The sequence below is a fragment of the Colletotrichum aenigma genome (genome assembly GCF_013390185.1).
Source record: "Colletotrichum aenigma strain Cg56 chromosome Unknown KSG_Cg56_contig06, whole genome shotgun sequence".
NCBI classification, from domain to species: Eukaryota; Fungi; Ascomycota; class Sordariomycetes; order Glomerellales; family Glomerellaceae; genus Colletotrichum; species Colletotrichum aenigma.
Genome location: NW_023500912.1, coordinates 480,987 through 498,889, shown reverse-complemented (window position 1 = coordinate 498,889; position 17,903 = coordinate 480,987). Strand labels below are relative to the sequence as shown.

Genomic DNA, 17,903 nt, shown 5'->3' with positions numbered 1-17,903 from the left:
GTCTCCGCCTGAGGGACGCCGTGCTCTATGATGCCATCGCCGGGAGTGCGTGTGATTCGCACCGAGGCTGGATGGAACACGAACCGCGTAAACCTTTGAATCCTGTCTACCATTGATTTGGTGATGTACTCTTCGCGAAAACGAACAGACCAGGTAGCCGAGTGATATCGGCGAACCGTGGCTGACGATGCTGGGGCTCTAGAAGAAGGGCTGTGGGCTGCCGAGGTTTCATGACAGCTTTCTGATGCTGACAGGCCGGATATAGCGAAGAACTGGTCGTAACCCGCCAGCTCGCAATGGCCCTCTTCTGGAGCTGCTATGCGTGTCAGCAGAGAAATTGGAACTTGGGCCTCCGGCAAAGCCAAGGGAAAGATGGATGGATACTTACTCCCGACGAGAAAATCAGCAAGGTACGCATCTGCTTCTGCCGCGCGTCGCTGTCGAGGCGTCAAGCTTGATGATGATGTTAATGAAGTCGATTGGAAGAGGCGGCGGCGAGGCGTAGAAGGTGGTCTCGAGGGTTCACGGTTCGTCTGAGCCGAAGTAGGTGATTGGTATGGGTGAAAACGCTCCACGGTCCGACGACGATTGCTTCCGGCGGGCGTCCTCCTGCTACTCATCTTGGCGTATTTGACGATGGTGTGAAGACAAAAATTTCAGGTGCGCAGGTGTCGCGGCGACTGGCGTCGGAAGGGTTTCCTTATGATGACGATGGCAATACCCGGTAGGCAATGTGGTTAGCCGCCAGGCGCACCCACTTCGCCAATGTGGTGTCTTTGCAAGGGGTCGTGAAACCTAAGCGTAGTGACTTCAAGACTGAAAATCAAACTCAACGAGCTAATACTTTGACATCCGATGATGAGGGGACGTGAAGTGCCTGAGGTTCCCCTCTTCAGCTGTTGTATTTGTTGTGACGATAGGCTGGCCACTCGTTGCCTGACTGAAAGCAAAAGATGTAGTTGTGGAAGAAAGAAGGGTGGGAAAGCCTTGCGGGCGGGAGAAGAACAGAGCACCAGAACAGGAGTTTACAACGCTACTTAGCCCTTCTGTTTTTCTAACGCTTTATTCTAAGCATAATTGAAATAGGCCATGTGGAAGGAGGCCCCAGTAAGCCCTTGCTGTTAAAAGTTAACATATCTTAAGAAGTTTAACTAGTTAATTTCTTCTCTTTATCTGAATAGAATAAGTAATAAAAGATATTAATATAACTATAGTAATTATAAGTAGTATGTTAATTAATAAGCTGTCTATATAAAGGCTTAACTTTATTATGTTTCTAACTCTTATACCCTTAGAATTACATTATAATATATATAGTTATATATACTAGAACTGTAGAGCATGCTTTATCTTACGCCTAAAGCAGTCTTTTAGACCGAGATCTAATGGAGTCTTAGGTCTAGCAAGTGCATTAATAGCTCGTCTCCCAGATCGCCCTTTACAAGCCACCTCTCTAGACAGAAACTTTTCATACCATCCGTCTCTCAAACTCTGATATCGCTTTCTTTGGCGGCAGTTCCGCATGATGAGCTTCGCATTTTCTCCTCAACATCAAATCCAGGTTCTATAAAGCTCGGGCCCCTGCTCGCAATGAACACTTTAGGGCCCTTTAGGATGTAGTGACCCAGGACTATTAACTCCATTGCATTGCAGATCTTACGCGATGGCGGTGTACAAAGGCGCAAAATTTCCTCAATAACAGCATCTAGATATCAAATGTCTGGACGTGTGATTTTCTCATGGGAGGGCAGACAAGTCTCAGCAATAGCCAAAGAATGAAATTGACGTAGATGAGCTCGAAGTCTGCTTTGACCTGCCGAATTATCTGCGGGAAAATTGACGCACCAACAGAGAGTAGTATTTGTTGTGTCATGACCAGTAATGACGAAGCATAAAGCCTTCTTTATTGTCAACGTTTGTTCAAGTGACTAGACGATCGACGTCTAAGTCTTTCAAAGTCTGACATTAATACACCGGCTGTCTTTCTTGCTCTCTCGCCACGTTGCTGGCATTCATCTCTTGTGTCTGATATCGTTTGGCAGCCTCCAGTATTTGAGTCCTGTGAAAGGTATCTCTTGCCCTTCTCATTTGCTGCACGCTGGGCTTCAGGCCGATCAACCACCAGGCAATGTCGGGAGAACCGCTCAAGGTCACTCCTGTGACATTTTCTGCTGCTTCCAATGTGGCCTCAAATGCTGGATCAGTTGATGCTGGCAGAAACAAGATGAAATCTTACTTTACAGTAGTCTCATTGTATTATTGTTTGTACTCGTCATTTATTGTGAAGAGTTTTCCAATCGGTGGAATAAGTGCTCTTCCCACCGCGGAATTCATGGACCCAAAATCAAAGACAGCGTTGAGGGCTGCATAGAAGATGTGACTTCCAACGCTTGAGAGCTTCCTGGGAGCAACGTCAAATTCAATGCCCGTAGATCTAACAGTCGGGTAAAGGTTGTATAAATGTTCGGATGACTACTTCGTATAGGGCCTTCGGAGTCATATGGTGTTGAAGCAGACGGCGATAAGCCTTCCATGCTTCTCCGGTACGCAGTTGTAGATTCCCCACTACCAAAACAAGCTCGTTAAGTTCCAAGAAATATGACAGGGGAAACGTCGAAACACCGACTGTGTAGCCAGCGCCAGACGACGAGAACGCATGAACGACGTTGAACCACGGATTCTGTGCGCGGAGTGTTTTGAAAAGGTGACGGAAATTGTCTTTCTTACCCTAACGGATAAGTCTATATACATTTCTTAACGTTGTTGTTGAAAGCTGATCATGTTCTCAAACATGCATTGGCTGAAGCTCTTTTCGCCGCGGACCTGACCTTTAGGCTTGAGGACTGAGAAGCAGATCTTCATCGTGGCAATTCTCAGGAAGATCAGGCAACTGAAACTCCGAAATGCCTTTCGTTGACAAGCACATATCTGTATCGCGCTTTTCCATCCTCCATGTCCACTATTGCTTGGTTGGCATCGTTCATGGATCTCGTCTGGATCCAAGGCTTGACGTTTTGCCTCACAGCAAACTCTAGCATTTCTTGGATTTGACTCACAGACCCAATATTGCTGCCGCCAACCTGAATGTTATTCATGATGAGTGTAAAGGCACTGATTTCGGGCAGCTTCCCTCCATCAGGAGATCTGAAAAGTACGTATTAGTTAAAGGTGGTCAAATGTCGCTTTTTCATTCTATTGCGTGCATTCGAAGTAGACTTACCCGACTTGAACGAACGATCCTCCCCATTTCAACAAGCTCAGATATTGCTGAAGAGGCATATCAGAATTTGAGACTGTGCAAATCAGAAGGTCCAAAGTTCTCCTGTTTTTCCTGGCCCATTTCTCATCGTCAAGAGTCGCAATATACTCGTCCGCTCCGAGCGCGAGTGCATCGCCTTTTTTCGATCGTCGCCTTGAGATTGCTACCACTCGGTCGGCGCCCATAGCTTTGGCAAAAAGGACTCCAAAGTGCCCTAATCCGCCAAGCCCGATGATACCCACCGTCTTTCCGGGACCGCATCCGTGGTTTTTCAAAGGTGCGTAGACTGTAATACCGCCACATAGCATTGGTGCCGCCGCCTCAGATGCCAGGCCATCGGGAATCTTGAATACGAAGCGGCCGTTGGTGCGGTTATAGTCCGCATAACCACCCATAGACTTCCCTTCGCCATTTGGGTAGATAGACCCATAGGTGTCGACACGTTCTCGAACGCAGGCATTCTCCTCTCCGCGAGAACAGTCTGGGCAGTCGGTCCGGAGACAACTCCGGGCCTGGGCACCAACCCCAACGCGATCACCAAGACGAATGTGGCGCACATTCGAGCCGACACGAACGGCTTTCCCAATAATTTCATGACCGACACAGCATGCTGGAAGAAAGTTAGAAGAGGATGTTCGCTGCTTTTTCAAAGACGCGGAAGACTTACGATAGTCAGTCTTGCCCCAGCCAGAACGGAGTGTGTGCAAGTCAGATCCACATATTCCGCAGTGGGATATTTGAATATCGATGTCATTTTCGGTCCAAGCCTTTGGTTCAAAAGAACCCCATTCCATCTTTCCCTTCGCAGAGTCCGGACCCAGGCCTAGCCATCCTTCAAACTTAATTGCCAACATCTGGGTATAGAGATCGTCTGTATTCCGCATTCCAATCTTTATGACTGTGTGTAGGATGAGAGACATGAGAATCCGGCGCCTTTTTGTAGCCGAGTTTGGACCGGGGGTTTGCCGACACTCGAGCCGATGTTCCTGGAGTGCGGGGTTTCGAACCACCATATGCTGTTGGGACTTGCACTTGGCGCACGCGGCACAGCTACACATCTGGGGTGAGAATCTCTCAATTGCGGGGAAGATTGGTGACTTAACAACCCATTGCAATTCCCGAGTCTATCAAAGGGAAAAAAAGAAAAAAAAGGCAATGCAGTGATTGATTCGCTGCGATCGACGAATTCTAAAGGCCATCGAATCAATTCATATAACCAGGGACTAAGTTCTGCACGTTGCTACTGTTGCTGCCACTAGGAATCATCACCCCCCAGCAAGTAGACTGCACCACCTCTTGGCATCATGTAAGAATGGCAAAGACGGGCAATTGCAGTTTCTTATTGCTTCGAGTGATTGCTGAGGCATGGAAGCTGCTTGGAATCCATGGCCAATAAGGTAATTAAAATGCAAAAGGCTGCGGCTCTGACTACCGCATAATCTTGTCTTACATGTAGCTATTTCGATTCAAAGTCTGCGTTGCAGAATATGTATATGATGTAGTAAGAGTCACTTGCGGAAAACTGAGGTTTGCTTCACGTAGGCGAGTGTTGCGGAGTATTGAGATCTTATACCTGTAGCGTGGCCTATTGTTGCGTGTCAGACGAGACAATGCCGGTGCGGGGTAATAAACTGGACGATGCAGAGCTGACCCATGGAGGCCTTAACAATGATAAGCTCTCGTAATGCAATCAATCTTTCGCGCGTTTTCGAGTTCTAGGATCCTCACTACAACTGAGGGTGATGAAGTGTTAGCAAACACCATTGCATTTGTTCTGCCCTTTCACAAGGCTACAGCTATGTGAATTTCGCTGGTCACTTTCCTATCTGGGTTGTCGCTCAGAAGCGAAATGTTTGCCGAATTTGACAACCAATTTGGTTGGTCGCACCGAAGCGAGTCTCAGAATTAGTCTCAAAGGTCATCCCTGGTTGACCGTAGAAGCGTAAAATCGAATAGTTTCTCCGTTCCGTGCCATGATTTCTCACGGCATCCTCTCAATCCTAGTGGATTATTCTTCGAATGAATCGTGAAGTAGGGCTGGTGCGGGCATCATTGATAAAACAAAATTCTGAAGTCAGCAACCTTCAAGTCAACCCCTCAGCATTGACAGGGGTAATCCTTTGTTAGTCGTCCTCCGTTGGAACCTTCCCGCCGGGAAGAGAGCTATGACGAAAAACGAATATTCCGAGTGGCTCGCGAGTTAAAATACCGTGGCTTGGAACGCGTGTGTCTGCCTTAACATTGCCGGATACCCTGAAATGCATGTATAGTCCTAACCCCGTCAAAAAAATTTTTGGGGTAAGTCGGTTCATGAATCGTGGGCACTGTTATGACATACCTTTCTGGGATAGACTCGGATGGAAAGTTCCATTTTTGTTGGAAGGTAATGCCTTGACCAAACTCTGCTCATGTAAACCAGCAAAGACCACCGGAAAGCCGTTTCAGACCGACGTTTCCATGTGTTAAAACTACGAGGAGTTCTTCCAGAGGTTTTCTAGCGCTCCCCTACCTATAGTCCATTCGGTCGTTCATCGAAGCTGAAATCCAACAGCGTCCCTCATGGTGACCGGATTTTTCAGCCATCCAATTGCCTCTATCGGTCACTGGACGCGGCTGAGGCATGCCTTCCATGACCCCGGAGGAGGATTCGGCCTTCAGAGCCGAGAGTCGAGCGGATGAGGTCTACGCGATACATCTGACGTTCTTCCTTCTGTCAATTATCTCCGTGTTGGCGAGATTAGCTGCGGCAAGGGTGTCGGGGAGGAGGTTTACGTGGGATGATTGGCTGGCTATAGCAAGCCTGGTATGTTCTTCTGCCCGACGAAGACCTCTCGGTCCACTGCGGTCGAAACTTCACGCTGCTTTCCTGTGATGGGATGACTTGAATGGCTTCAACTGGAACATAACTAACCAAAGAGTCACAGGTATTCATCGCTGGTGTGTTCACCGGGACGATGCTTTGGCTACGGTTCGGTCTCGGCAGACACGAAGTCGTGGTCCAGGAGGAGGATCCGATGAACATTGTCTACTTCTACCAAACAATATTCGCCAACGAGATCTTGTATCCGTTTGGACTGGCGACTGCGAGGCTATCTCTCGTGGTGCTATACCATCGAATATTTGGGCTCTTTAACGCGCGATACTACTTATACGGCTTGATGGCCTTCATCATGGCTTGGGCAATCTACGCTGTAAGTAACAATGTTGTATTGCTCACGAACCCTCAAGGACACACCCTTTAGCGAATTCAATTGGAGTGGCTGGCTAGCGATGAGTAGGAAGCTCGCTGACAAGGTTATGTCAGACACTACCGCTGATTCTGGCCTGCAATCCCGTCTCGAACTTCTGGACAAACCACAAAAACTGTATCGATATTTCGAAACTCTACATCAGCATAGCGGTCGGCAGTATTATCACCGATTTCATTCTTATCATTCTTCCGATGCCTTATGCGGCACAATTGCGGATGTCATGGTACAAGAAGATGCTTTTATTGATGTCCTTTGTGTTTGGCGGCTTGTAAGTCCTGTCTGGCTCAGCGCGTAGCTTTACGTTGGCTCTTCTACACGGCTTCTAATACTAGGGGTTAGCAATTGTTTTATAACCATTATCCGTCTAGTCAAAGTCACAACATTCGACTTCAAAGATCCGACTTGGGGGACAGTCGATCTTATGATCTGGACCGGTCTGGAGGCATACTGGTATGTGTACAGGCTCAATTGCCAACGTGGGTGGAACCTATTGACCAGTTATTCAAGTGCGGTGATATGTTGCTGCCTACCAACACTCCGTCCTTTGTTTAGCTTCCATCGAACTAGAGAACGTTCCGGGCAAAAGTCCGACAAGAATGTCAAGGACTCTGACCCAAGTACGGAAGGGACTCTCACGGTGCAAATGGCCGAGGCCCACGAACTTGATGACCAGCTGAGAAAACCACGTCCCGCCCACCGCACACTGGAGGAGCAATTTAAAGACTTTGACTTTGGCACAACGACTTTGAATGATCTACGAAGATACGGCAGAGCTTCGGACTTTGATGACTAGCAGATGATAATAGATGAAAGAGAAAATGATTCGAGTTCCAAGAAATTCTACTCAACACAGTTCATAATACCAGCACAAACCCCACCTAGCCGTTACAACCGCCGAGTGGAAACTCCGTGAGTCTGACTATAAAAACAAACAGATTGTCTGACGTAAAATCGTATTCGGCGGGCATTCTGCGGGCATCACGTGTACATCCGTCTGCCAGAAGAACATGTTTAGCTGTTGACAACAGAACACTTAGTAGGTCTGGGGGGTTTGCCCCATGCAAGGGCAGTGCGATGTATTGCTGCCAAGGAGTGAAAGTGTAGCAGCAGTCGCCGATCCTCGCCTAACGTGTCGCGGCTATTTTTGAGTCGGAATCGGCTTAGACTCGCCGGCTTTGCATTGGCAAGGTGACTAGATACCGTGGAACCCGCGGGCCTGTCGTGTTTAGCACCCATGTCAAACGACCATTCCGATTATTCCCAGAGGAACAAAAATGGTAAGCTTAAGAGCAAATCCCAAAATTCCGCTTGAATAATTAGGAAAGAAGTTTTGCATGGAGATAAAATGGCAATATCAATACATCAGGACAAGGAAGACGTCATGCGAATGAGTGATATTTCTGTGAGTTCTGTCTCATTGTGTGATCAAACCAGGAGGGAGTTCTTTCAGAATAGAACCAAGTAGGTTTCTTTTGGAACTTCATGCCATGAAAGCACGAGGTACCATGACGCCCTGCATCGAGGTGCTAACTTCTTCTTCCACAGTACAAGATTTGATTGGAGCGGGGTGTCTCCTCCCGATCAGACTCGGAGGGCTGAAGTGGTAACTGTGCAGACGGGACCCAAGGCTATGGAACCCAGCTCTCACCAATGCCTTGAACCCACTTCTGTGGTACCAGCAACCTGGATCCAACGACTTCCCTTCCGCCATTTTGCGACAGCTGACTATCACACTTTCTGCTGCTTTCAACAGCAGAGTCACTCCGAAGACATCTCTCAACAACAGCTGCGGCAAACCTGAAAGCTGACGATGGATCGCGGTACCAACAAGCAGTCCAAAAACAAGGATAAGGACGACTCTGTCGCATCCACCGCGGCTGTCGACGACGCTCCTCCGAGCCCTTCCTCCCAAGCATCTGACTCAACGGTGCGCTCTTGTAAGGCAATCACCCCTTCTCAAGCAAGTCTTCTGACATATTGACAGTGATGGCAATGGATCAAGCTACCGAGAAGCTGGTAAACCTCGCGTGCATGGTCGCTAAAGCCAGCATCGACAGCGACTTCCTGCAGGACACCGAGCCGGCTTTCGCCAGCGCCTTGGAAGTCTTCTCCAGTGCCGCTCGTACGGTCGCCATACTGGCCGGCGATCGCAAACTGAACTGAGCACCTGCGGCACGGGCTAGCAAGCGTCTGTCGGCAGTTGTGCAGAGTCTGCCAATCTCCATCCAGGCGAGTGGAATGAGTCGCTTCAAAGATACGCGCTTGAAATTTGTTGGGAGTGAGTCACACCTGCTTGTAAGGCCAGTTTCCTCGACACCCGAACTAACCTATTATAGTGACAGCTTTTTAATGAGTGCCACGCCGGCACAAGGTCTGGAGGATCTGTCAATGGGGTCGATGACGCCAGATGCGTGCGCATTACGAACAGAGCAATCGAATTTTCTTTCCGCAATAAGACGGTGCAACCCTAAGATTACCAAGTGTGAATGCTCTTGAGCTGAGCCCTGTGAGGTTTTTCTGCATTGCTACGGAGAGGCAATGCTATTGATGGGGAGGCAAGCGAGCAAAGTCGACCTTTGAGCAGCCGATGTCGTGTGATGCTCTCCAAGCTCCGCCAAAATCGTGCTTCTGAATTGCTTGCCCGGCATATGCGAAGACAAGACGCACAGATGCCCTTAAACCCTCCACCTCATAAAGACCCCATGGTCATCGGCCAGTCTGGTTGAATATTGAGCTCCAGCGTTGTTTCCTCCACAACTTCTTGCAAACCGTACGGTCCAGGCTGTACGGCGATGGTCTTCCAGTAGTCATCCATAGTGCGTGCGTCCATTTCCTGACCAACTTGGACCTTCCAATCCTCCACCCAAATGGGATTTGGAGCCACCCCTTGGTACAGCACCTTGAGCTCAAGCCGGCCGTAGCGTCTCTTGCGATGGCCAAGGACCACGAGAACTCGCTTCTTCAGGAGAATGGGGCTGATTGAATTGATAGCGCCATCGCGTCCTCCCGGGAATGAAGCCCAGTACGCAGTAACCTCAGACAGGGCGATCCAACTCAGTTCCAGCTCCGTCTTCCAACCGGTTCCGTACATGTGGTTTCCTTTGATAACGGCGTAGAGCTGAATGTTATGAGCTCCGTCAGCAAAGACGATGCGATGAGAGGCGATAGAGTCGATGACGTCGACCCCTCGATTGAGAATATCCCACAAAGTTTGAGAGCCTCTGCGGCGCTCACCGACTCGATATTGGGTTATTTCCGCTGGGAACTGCCTGTGTCAATTGCGTTGCACCTAGTATGAAACGAAGACGTACTTCTATCTCTGATTCTCGTTCAAAGATCTGTGGAGGCTGCTCTGCTTCACTGCTGCTGTTGCATCGGGCTTGGATCCTTGACATGATCTCCCGGACATTGAATGTGACCATTAGGCGAGCCGGTTCTTGAATATCGGACGCCGTGCTGTCAGCCTCTTTGTCGCTTTTCCCCATGCTTCGAATTTGTTCAGCTATCCAAAGTTAGCAATCTACTCATTTAGCACGGTAGAACTTACACTGTAACTGAGAAGTCGTCAAACTAGCCTGTGCGTTGGCTTTTCTGGCTGCTTGATTCTTTCTTCGGGTGACCCATGCTTTCTTCATTTTCGCTGAGTGGTCAAATTTCCCCGGTTCCTTACAAGCCCTGGAAGACGAAACTCCCGAGTCTTGTTTTGCTCTCTTGTTGCGCAATGGCAGGCTGAATGACATTGTACGAAGTGCCTTGGTGATAACCGATTGGGAAGTGGGGGTTTGAGGTACGGCGTTCCAAAGTCGCCTGACGAAAACGAAATTGGCGGGCAAGCTCGAACTCGGCTTGATAGGCGAGGTCGTGTAGGTAGAAGAAAGGCTGTCGGCTTGCTGAGGACTGGACTTTACGAATAGAATGTTGTCAAAGCCGCTGCTCAAACCCACAGACAGAACGCGTGCTGTGGAATTTTTGGTGGCAATTGACGGTACCAAAACGCGGCCGGTACAGTCCCAAAGCCTGGAAATTGGATATGAGGCACTTTTTTGACGACGACTTTGGCGTATTTTAGATCGCAGATGAAAGAATCGATACCACCGCAGCGGGAGATGATCTTGAAATTGTGGGGCCATATCCAAGCCTACCTCCATGACGAATTTTCAGAGACGGCAGGTGTGCTGGCAAGCAAACAGCCCTAGGCCCGAAAAGAAAAGGAAAAGGAAAAGGAAAGCATTCCCTGGAAGGTTCCAAGAGAGACGGCGGACTTTCAAAGGTTGATCTCTGCTGCTACTTACTTCTTCAGATCAAGACATGCCCAAAACTTCAGCTCTTCGCGGAAAACAAATCGCTTACTGGTGGTGTCAGCACTTTGACAGCTGTTTAATGCTGCTCGTCGGCAATCTGATCATCCCTTAGGTGGCATAAAGCTGTATGTCTGTTTCTCGATATTCGCCTAGCACTGTTGCACAGCACAACTAGTGTCTGGTTCCAAGAACGAGGCTTTCCGATTTGCCCTTGTTCCGAGACAGCCAAGACATACATAGGCCAGTCTGCATTGTTGTCTTCAAAACTTACGGCAGAAATGTGTTGCTTTCTACATCATGGCGTTGTGTAACGCAAGTATGTCATGTGCTGGTAATTTGGGCTAGATAAACGTAGTTCCCCCGCTCCCATTCCTCTTCTCTCCCCGTTCTGGAGGTTGCCATCAACAGTCCAGGAGTTGTTGCCATAATGCCTGGTCCATCTTCTACCATTATCACTTGCGTTTGAGCTCGCGACATTCTAAAACAGTTATTGATAGCATCAGAACATCCCTTGAGCAAATGCCGCCTGAACTGATCGAAAATGTCCTGGATAGGCTTCAACCTACGAACTTGATATCAACCATGCGGACATGCCGAAGCCTCCAAGCACTCTCTGGATCCGTCTTGCAGAGGAAGTTCTTCTTCTCCTACATGCTGCCACGGCTTGTCCTTTGCCTCATTGATTCCAGTGGCACCGCCGGGTTGGAAGGCGCAACCGCCCATATCCAACAAGTAGTTCTTACTACGCTGAAAATGAGAAGCCGATACCTGGCGGAAAGTCTAGAGGTCTTTGTCGCTGCGGAAATCTATACTGCGGAATTGGAACCACTATCATGTTTCAACATGCAACGAAGCCAAAGAGCGAGGACCCATGTTAATCGAGCATTTTGGAATGCCAGAATCAATCTACTTCATGCCGCTGCCATGTCTGGCGCCGACGATGTGGCTCAGGTTTTGTTGGACCATGGCGCGAATGTGAACAATGGCGCCGCAGTGGGCAGCTCTCAAGACGGCTACGATTCCTTCCCTAACTTCACACCCTTTGAGTTGGCAATCGCCTCCCAAAGAACAAATACTGCAGTTCTTCTTCTATGAGCCGGCACATCCACTGGTCGTGGACGGGAACTGGCTTTTGGATGGGGGAGAGTTGGAGCTGATTCGATTGATTTTAGCTCATCATCCCGTCACTGCCAAGAGACCCATCGAGTCTGATGTCGGTCCTCCAACTTTTGGGACATTTTTAAACAATCGACGTGGATGGGCACTGGCTGGCAGGGTATACAGTGCGCCTCCAGCCGACGTGGTGTCCGAGCTGATACGCGCTGGTGCCGACATGTACTTCAAGTGGAAGTGGGATGATTGCGACGCTGACCAGTCACCCATGCGTGCGATCCATCTTCACTGGGTTGAAGTAGCTATGGTCCTCACCACGGAGTGGGCTGACAGGAGCTGCCTCAGTCAGTTGCTCGCCTGCAAATGGACCCCAGGAAACAAGCAGTTGGCATTGCGCTGTATTCACATACTCAAGGCCCGTTTCAATGACAGGGTGGCAGTCAATCGCAAAGAAAACATGGCAACTGCGGCTCAGCCAGGGGAAGCGGCGACGAGGACGACTTGATGCCATGTAGCGGTGAAGCTTTCGGTCATGTAATTGTAAAGTCTATTTTGCCGTCGGCGGTGTCTTGTTGGTCAGAACTCATATGCTCTCATCCAACGACCCCTACCCATTCCCACTGTCAAGTACCTAAGGGGACTAGCCGCTCTCGGCAAACTCAAGCATCAAAGTGCGAGATGTCTGACGGGATGCGACGCAAGCAAACTTGAAGCAAACGTTTGTAATAAGTAGCTGGAGATGATGGCGCCAAGCCAGGTTGCTTCGGCTTCTCAAATAGGAATGAGGATCAATTTGTTTCAGGTGAGATATATGTAATCTACGGATGCACTGCGGCAGTTTCTCGTGGCGAGCACACGTAATTAAGATGAAAACCCCGGGCGGCTTTCAGCAGCAAGGATGTCGAAGCTAGTCGGGAGGTTGCGGAACCTCACAGGATGCCCTGGCTCTGACCGGAGATTCGGAACTGTTCCCGTCTCGAGCCTGGCTTCGTTCGGTGAGAAAAAATCATCTCCGGCGGTTGGTTCCAAGACTTGAAGACAGGGCGCCCCGCTGTCATTGGACACCCACCCTTCCATGGCTCTGGGCCCGGAAGTGGGAAGTGAGAGCCCCATTTCGACATCGGCCAACCACAAACACACAAACAGCTGCGGCGGAGCCTCAACTCCGCAAATTCTGGTGCCGAACGTCGACCGTTGGGAAATGTTGGCTGGGATCAAATCCGCCCGCAGCTCCAGTGTGTCTGAGTGGATGGTAACGAGACAACTTGCGGGGGTTCTCTGCTGCTGATCAGGGGTTGAGACTGGAAACTCATTTCGCTAACTTGGCAATGGAGCCGGGTGGGAATTTCTGAAAGCGGCTTCTCCCTTTCCAACGGCCAGACACGAACCTCGCGGCGGTCGCTGCGTGCTCGATCTGCAAGGGTATTGACGGGCCGGGGCCAAAAACCGTTGCCGATCAAGCTCCCGTGGAGAAGCCGCGGTTGTTGAAAAACCTGTCAACATCATCCTCGACACTACCTACCTTACCTTACCGACCTACGTATTATTGAACAGACGGGAAGACTGTGGACTTGACCGACGTGTCCTTGCCGAATCGCACTCATCAGTTGACCAGCAGAATCCGCGAGACCAGACTCCGCCACAACGTACGAGCAGCTGCATTAACAGAATCAGCTAGCGACCTGCGAGTTCCGCCCATCATGTCCACCACCCCCGAGAACGAGGCCACGCGCGCGGAGGAGCGGTCGCGCTGCTGGACCACCAACGTCGAAGAGAACGCTGCGGATGAATCGGAGCACCAGCACAGCGGAGGAGGATTCTTGTCCGGATTATCCGGCATCACTGTCACGACCGAAATATCTATTCAACCCGTATGTTCTCGCGATACAACGTTTACAACAAACTCGCTGACAGGCTCTCAGCACGAGGAGACCACAGAAACGACAATGACAACAACAACAGCAACGACAAACTCCGAGACTGGCCCGGGGAGTGACGACAAGAAGACGGAGAACAGCCATCAGTGAGACTGTTTGACCATCCATGGGAGTGGCAGGGCTGGGAGGACCATTGCTTTTTGTGCTTGGAGCCAGGATTGCGAGGGACACATATTGTGTAGCGTGCATTTTAAAAGCAAATAATACATATCGATTTTTCCCATCTTCTTCAGTACTTTGCCTCGCAGCCGACAAGTCCCGAAAGAAGACAGGTAGGATGGTGGCCCAGCAATTTTGGATTCAGGTGCGGCCGCCTTTGGACCTACGCAGTACCACACGCATCTGGTTTCAGTAGATTGGGGAGCTTCGTGCCAGCTGCTTAACTTTCTCTTGGACACGACCGACAGCAAGCCTTGACTCTCAGCTACAGAATGCCTTGTGTATCCCGCAGAGCGGCAAGTGGCCGTCCTCAGTGCCAGGGTGGCAGCATCAGGCAGTCTAGCAGGTTCTTTGAAGAGCCTGCATCCGCAAACAAAAGAGCCTTGCATGGCCGAGCCGGTGGCCACGTCCTCTGCGCCCTCTTTGTTTTTGCCTGCTCGAAGTATTCATATTTCTGTCAGTTATCGAGTCTCTAATAACCCTGTCCATCTGTTCTGAGATGAATGCGACGCGCCTCTTTTCGATTGCAACCATTCTGTTGCTCCCAACGTCTTTCCCCCTTAGGAGCCGCCAACATGCACAGCCCAACAAAGGTTACTTTTCTCCATGCTTTCTTTTAATGTTTGCGTACATTGCTAAACAGATCTCTCGAGAAGGCGCCGACTGTGCTCTGCGAAGCGCACCACCGGGTGTGATCAAGACCAAGTCCCATCGCCGTCTCAAGACCAAGTCAAGCACCAGATCCGACCAATTCAAGTTTGAAGTCCTCCATCCCGATGACGCGACAACTTGGGAGCGGGAAGTCGCCCTGCAGGTAACTGCGACAACCGTGTTCTACTGTTAGCGCCGGTCAGGCGGTCGCCGCAAATACATATCGCAACCTGACGTCTAGGTCTACGACAGGAACAACAAGAACCCTGCAAAGTCGCCCGGGAACAGCACCCAAGAGATTGAGGATGGCGATGAAAACGACGCTTCCTGGCGCTCGAAACCCTCCAAGAGACAAAGAGATGGTGACTATCAGGCTCCCATACTCCAGTAGCAGTTGGGATAACTGCGGCTTAACGCTTGTGGTTCTTACGAGAGATTCAGACCATGTTTGGTCTTCGCAGACTCTGGCACCTTGGCCCTCATACCAACACGAAGAACGGTGTGAGCGACGAGTACGTAATGGTGCAATCGTTAGTAGATAGTGAGGAGCCCAAGTGCCTTCTATGAGCTACGTGTAGACTACTTCATGGTTTGCTGTCACAGTATTGTTGAATGCGCTCACATCTCTAAAGTACAGTTCTTTCGTTGTCTTTCCATCCAAGCCACTAAAGCCGAAAAGCTGCCTGGTCTGCCCAACCCCGGTGGTGACAGTATTGTCACCATACCGGGAGTAGTTGGCAGTTCCATTTCTCTCTGTTTCCAGGACACTTCCGACCCAAGCGCCTTTGAAGGCCTCGGCACCAGTGGGAAAGACTCCATCCCCGCTCATCTCGATCTTGAGGCCTTGGTCAAGCCGGGCCCATAGGGTTAGGTTGCCCGCCGGAAGATACTGCGTCGTTGTGTTACAAAATAGCGGGTATGAGAAGCTCGTCTCATATTGCCGACCCGTCACCTTTGCCGCTTCTTTCCCGGTGATTAAAAAGGTATTGATACCGCCGTATCCATTCAAGTACAATCCACCCGCATTAGAATATTCTAAGCTTTGAGACCATGTGGCTGTGCTGTTTCCTTTCTGAGTTTTCAGTGCGGAAGAGATTTCAAAATCTCTCTTGACGGAAATCGTGTAATCCAAGGTCTGATTGAAGCCGGTTGCGTTCTGGCTCAGGCTCTGCTGAAAGCCGATCATTGGTTCTGCAGTAGCTTTACCCAGAACGCCTGTTGTTATGCTTCCTTCGTCATCGAGCCACAAGAAGACCTTGCCGACGAGATACCAGCTGCTTTCAGTGGTGTTGGACAAGGTTGCCGTTTTCCCGTCATCATTGAGCCCCACAACCTGTATGCCAAAAGTGTGCTCTTTTCCGTCACATAGCAGCGGTAACCAGGGACTGATGTCGATCTCGTGATCCCGTAAGTCAAACGCATCGATACCGACAATGGGCCTGTGTAACTGCGGCACGACACCACCGGTGAAAATGGTTGGGTACGGCCAGTAAACACCTGCTAGCATTCCGTCAATCAGGATCTGCACTTCTCGAAACGGCGAGTATCCTGGGTACGTGCCAACGTCTGGCTCGAATGCGTTAACGGCAGATTGTGGTACGTTGCTCCACCAAAACTCGTCATTGCCTTGAGCTTTCACGTTTGCCGAAAACACAGCTCTGTTCACATTTCTGGGAAAATTCAGGGCGACGCTGGCATTCTCCTCGGGATACGTCCAAAAGCTTGCGGTAACAGGGCTCTTCGCGGCGGATACCGGCAAAATTAAGTCTGCGGGTGGTTGCTCGGTTTCCAAGTCGGCTTTGAAAAATGTTGCGGTAAGGGTAGAGTTCAATAAGCCAGTGTAGATGTCGGTGATGACGTTGTCGAGCTGGAAAATCAGCGTCTGGGGTTCCCTCCACAGCGAGAGGTACGGGGTGACGTCCTTTCGCCAAGTCCAGGTAATGCCGTTTTGGGTGGGCTCGGCGGTGGAAGTCGAAAAAATGTTGACATTGTCTAGATACACGGTGCCCCATCGGTCGAATTGGCGACCCTTGACTTCGACAGTGAAGTTGATGACGACGCGGTCGAACTCAATGTCAGGGGGCGTATAGTCGCCCACGAATGGGGAGCCGTAGCTGTTGGCGAACTGGTGATCCATCAGAGTTATGGTGACAGATTCGCCTTCGGCATGAAGAACAGGTTGGGCAACCTGGAAGCACTCCAGCAGGGGCGTCGTGGCCGGTGCAAGGGCGGGAGCGGCAGCGGTATCCATCTCGTAGGCAAGCCTCCCCAATCTGGCCAAACGATTCTCTTTGGCGGGGGTTCGTGAACCGATGAATCTGGCTTCATGCTGCGATGCGGGCTGGGCCTGCAGAACGGTGCCGTAGACTGATGCCGCTGTCGCGAGTCCGACCACAAGGGCCCTCAGCAGACGGCTCCCTGCGCATGACATGGTGAGCGAGGGTGAAGATGATACGGGAATACAGTGGCTCGACTCTTGGCGCAATTGAGAACCATGGACGCGCGGGGTTTATGAGGGCGTCGCGTTCGCGTGATACACACGGCGGCTGTCCGGCACCGGCGGAGATGAAGCTCGTGGGCGCAACAATGGACGAAAAGGGCAGGTGACGTTGAGCCATGATAAGGTGCCATAGCGCGACAGTCCGGGCCACACTGATTGGCTCGGCTGCGTGGGGGCCGACTCGGAGTCGCTGCAGACGGGACACTTACGGAGGGACGTACCTTACCCTCACTAGGTACCTAGGTACCGTACCTCAGTCGTTTGCTCGCTTCGGAGACGTGAAGATGAAAACAATGTTTTATTCGTCTTTCCTGTCCAGTCTTTTGCAATGCTTGCCTAGATTAAGGTACTACCGTGCACTGCGCCCACGCACCCTTGGTGGTCAATTGCCGAGCAGCACTTTCAGCACCAAGGCTAGTGCGCGATCGCCCGCCGATCGATCCACCGGGCTTCCGGGCCGTCAAGTCGGAGGAGACACCCGAGATTGGGGGCTTTCTGAAGCGCCTTGCCCCATGACTGAGCCGATCCGAATCCTGGCCGGCTTTGAAGAGCGCGGGACGTACGCTGGACCGTCCTACACATCCCTGTCCCAGATCTTGGGGCCTAGACTTCGGAACAAAAAAGGCAAGTCTTTTCATTCCTAAAATCTCGCAATCGTACTTCTTCGCCAAGGCGCTCCACTGTCGTGACCTGGCTTCTCTCAGACAGTCTTGTCGTCGTGATGCAGGCTGT

General features: G+C 50.6%; 6 protein-coding genes across 6 annotated transcripts; 3 read left to right on the top strand and 3 right to left on the bottom strand.

The window, feature by feature from the left end:
* Positions 1-2,882: 2,882 nt before the first annotated feature.
* Positions 2,883-4,053, bottom strand: ADH7-0 (NADP-dependent alcohol dehydrogenase 7; the record flags this gene model as incomplete). Its single annotated transcript, XM_037324400.1, has 3 exons — positions 2,883-3,144; positions 3,221-3,869; positions 3,927-4,053. The coding sequence occupies 3 exons, from the start codon at positions 4,051-4,053 to the stop codon at positions 2,883-2,885; spliced, it is 1,038 nt and encodes a 345-aa protein (XP_037177273.1).
* A 1,835-nt stretch (positions 4,054-5,888) lies between these two features.
* Positions 5,889-7,303, top strand: SAT4-2 (Satratoxin biosynthesis SC1 cluster protein 4; the record flags this gene model as incomplete). Its single annotated transcript, XM_037324399.1, has 5 exons — positions 5,889-6,062; positions 6,184-6,450; positions 6,564-6,778; positions 6,850-6,960; positions 7,063-7,303. The coding sequence occupies 5 exons, from the start codon at positions 5,889-5,891 to the stop codon at positions 7,301-7,303; spliced, it is 1,008 nt and encodes a 335-aa protein (XP_037177272.1).
* A 1,017-nt stretch (positions 7,304-8,320) lies between these two features.
* On the top strand, positions 8,321-8,673 carry CGCA056_v009151 (uncharacterized protein; the record flags this gene model as incomplete). Its single annotated transcript, XM_037324398.1, has 2 exons — positions 8,321-8,447; positions 8,495-8,673. The coding sequence occupies 2 exons, from the start codon at positions 8,321-8,323 to the stop codon at positions 8,671-8,673; spliced, it is 306 nt and encodes a 101-aa protein (XP_037177275.1).
* Positions 8,674-9,199: 526 nt separating this feature from the next.
* On the bottom strand, positions 9,200-10,145 carry CGCA056_v009150 (uncharacterized protein; the record flags this gene model as incomplete). Its single annotated transcript, XM_037324397.1, has 3 exons — positions 9,200-9,775; positions 9,822-10,012; positions 10,058-10,145. 3 exons carry the CDS (start codon positions 10,143-10,145, stop codon positions 9,200-9,202), a joined length of 855 nt encoding a protein of 284 aa, XP_037177274.1.
* A 3,479-nt stretch (positions 10,146-13,624) lies between these two features.
* CGCA056_v009149 (uncharacterized protein) lies at positions 13,625-13,951 on the top strand (the record flags this gene model as incomplete). Its single annotated transcript, XM_037324396.1, has 2 exons — positions 13,625-13,795; positions 13,847-13,951. The coding sequence occupies 2 exons, from the start codon at positions 13,625-13,627 to the stop codon at positions 13,949-13,951; spliced, it is 276 nt and encodes a 91-aa protein (XP_037176686.1).
* A 1,288-nt stretch (positions 13,952-15,239) lies between these two features.
* On the bottom strand, positions 15,240-17,102 carry PNAA-1 (Peptide-N4-(N-acetyl-beta-glucosaminyl)asparagine amidase A; the record flags this gene model as incomplete). Its single annotated transcript, XM_037324395.1, has 1 exon — positions 15,240-17,102. One exon carries the CDS (start codon positions 17,100-17,102, stop codon positions 15,240-15,242), a length of 1,863 nt encoding a protein of 620 aa, XP_037176687.1.
* Positions 17,103-17,903: the final 801 nt, after the last annotated feature.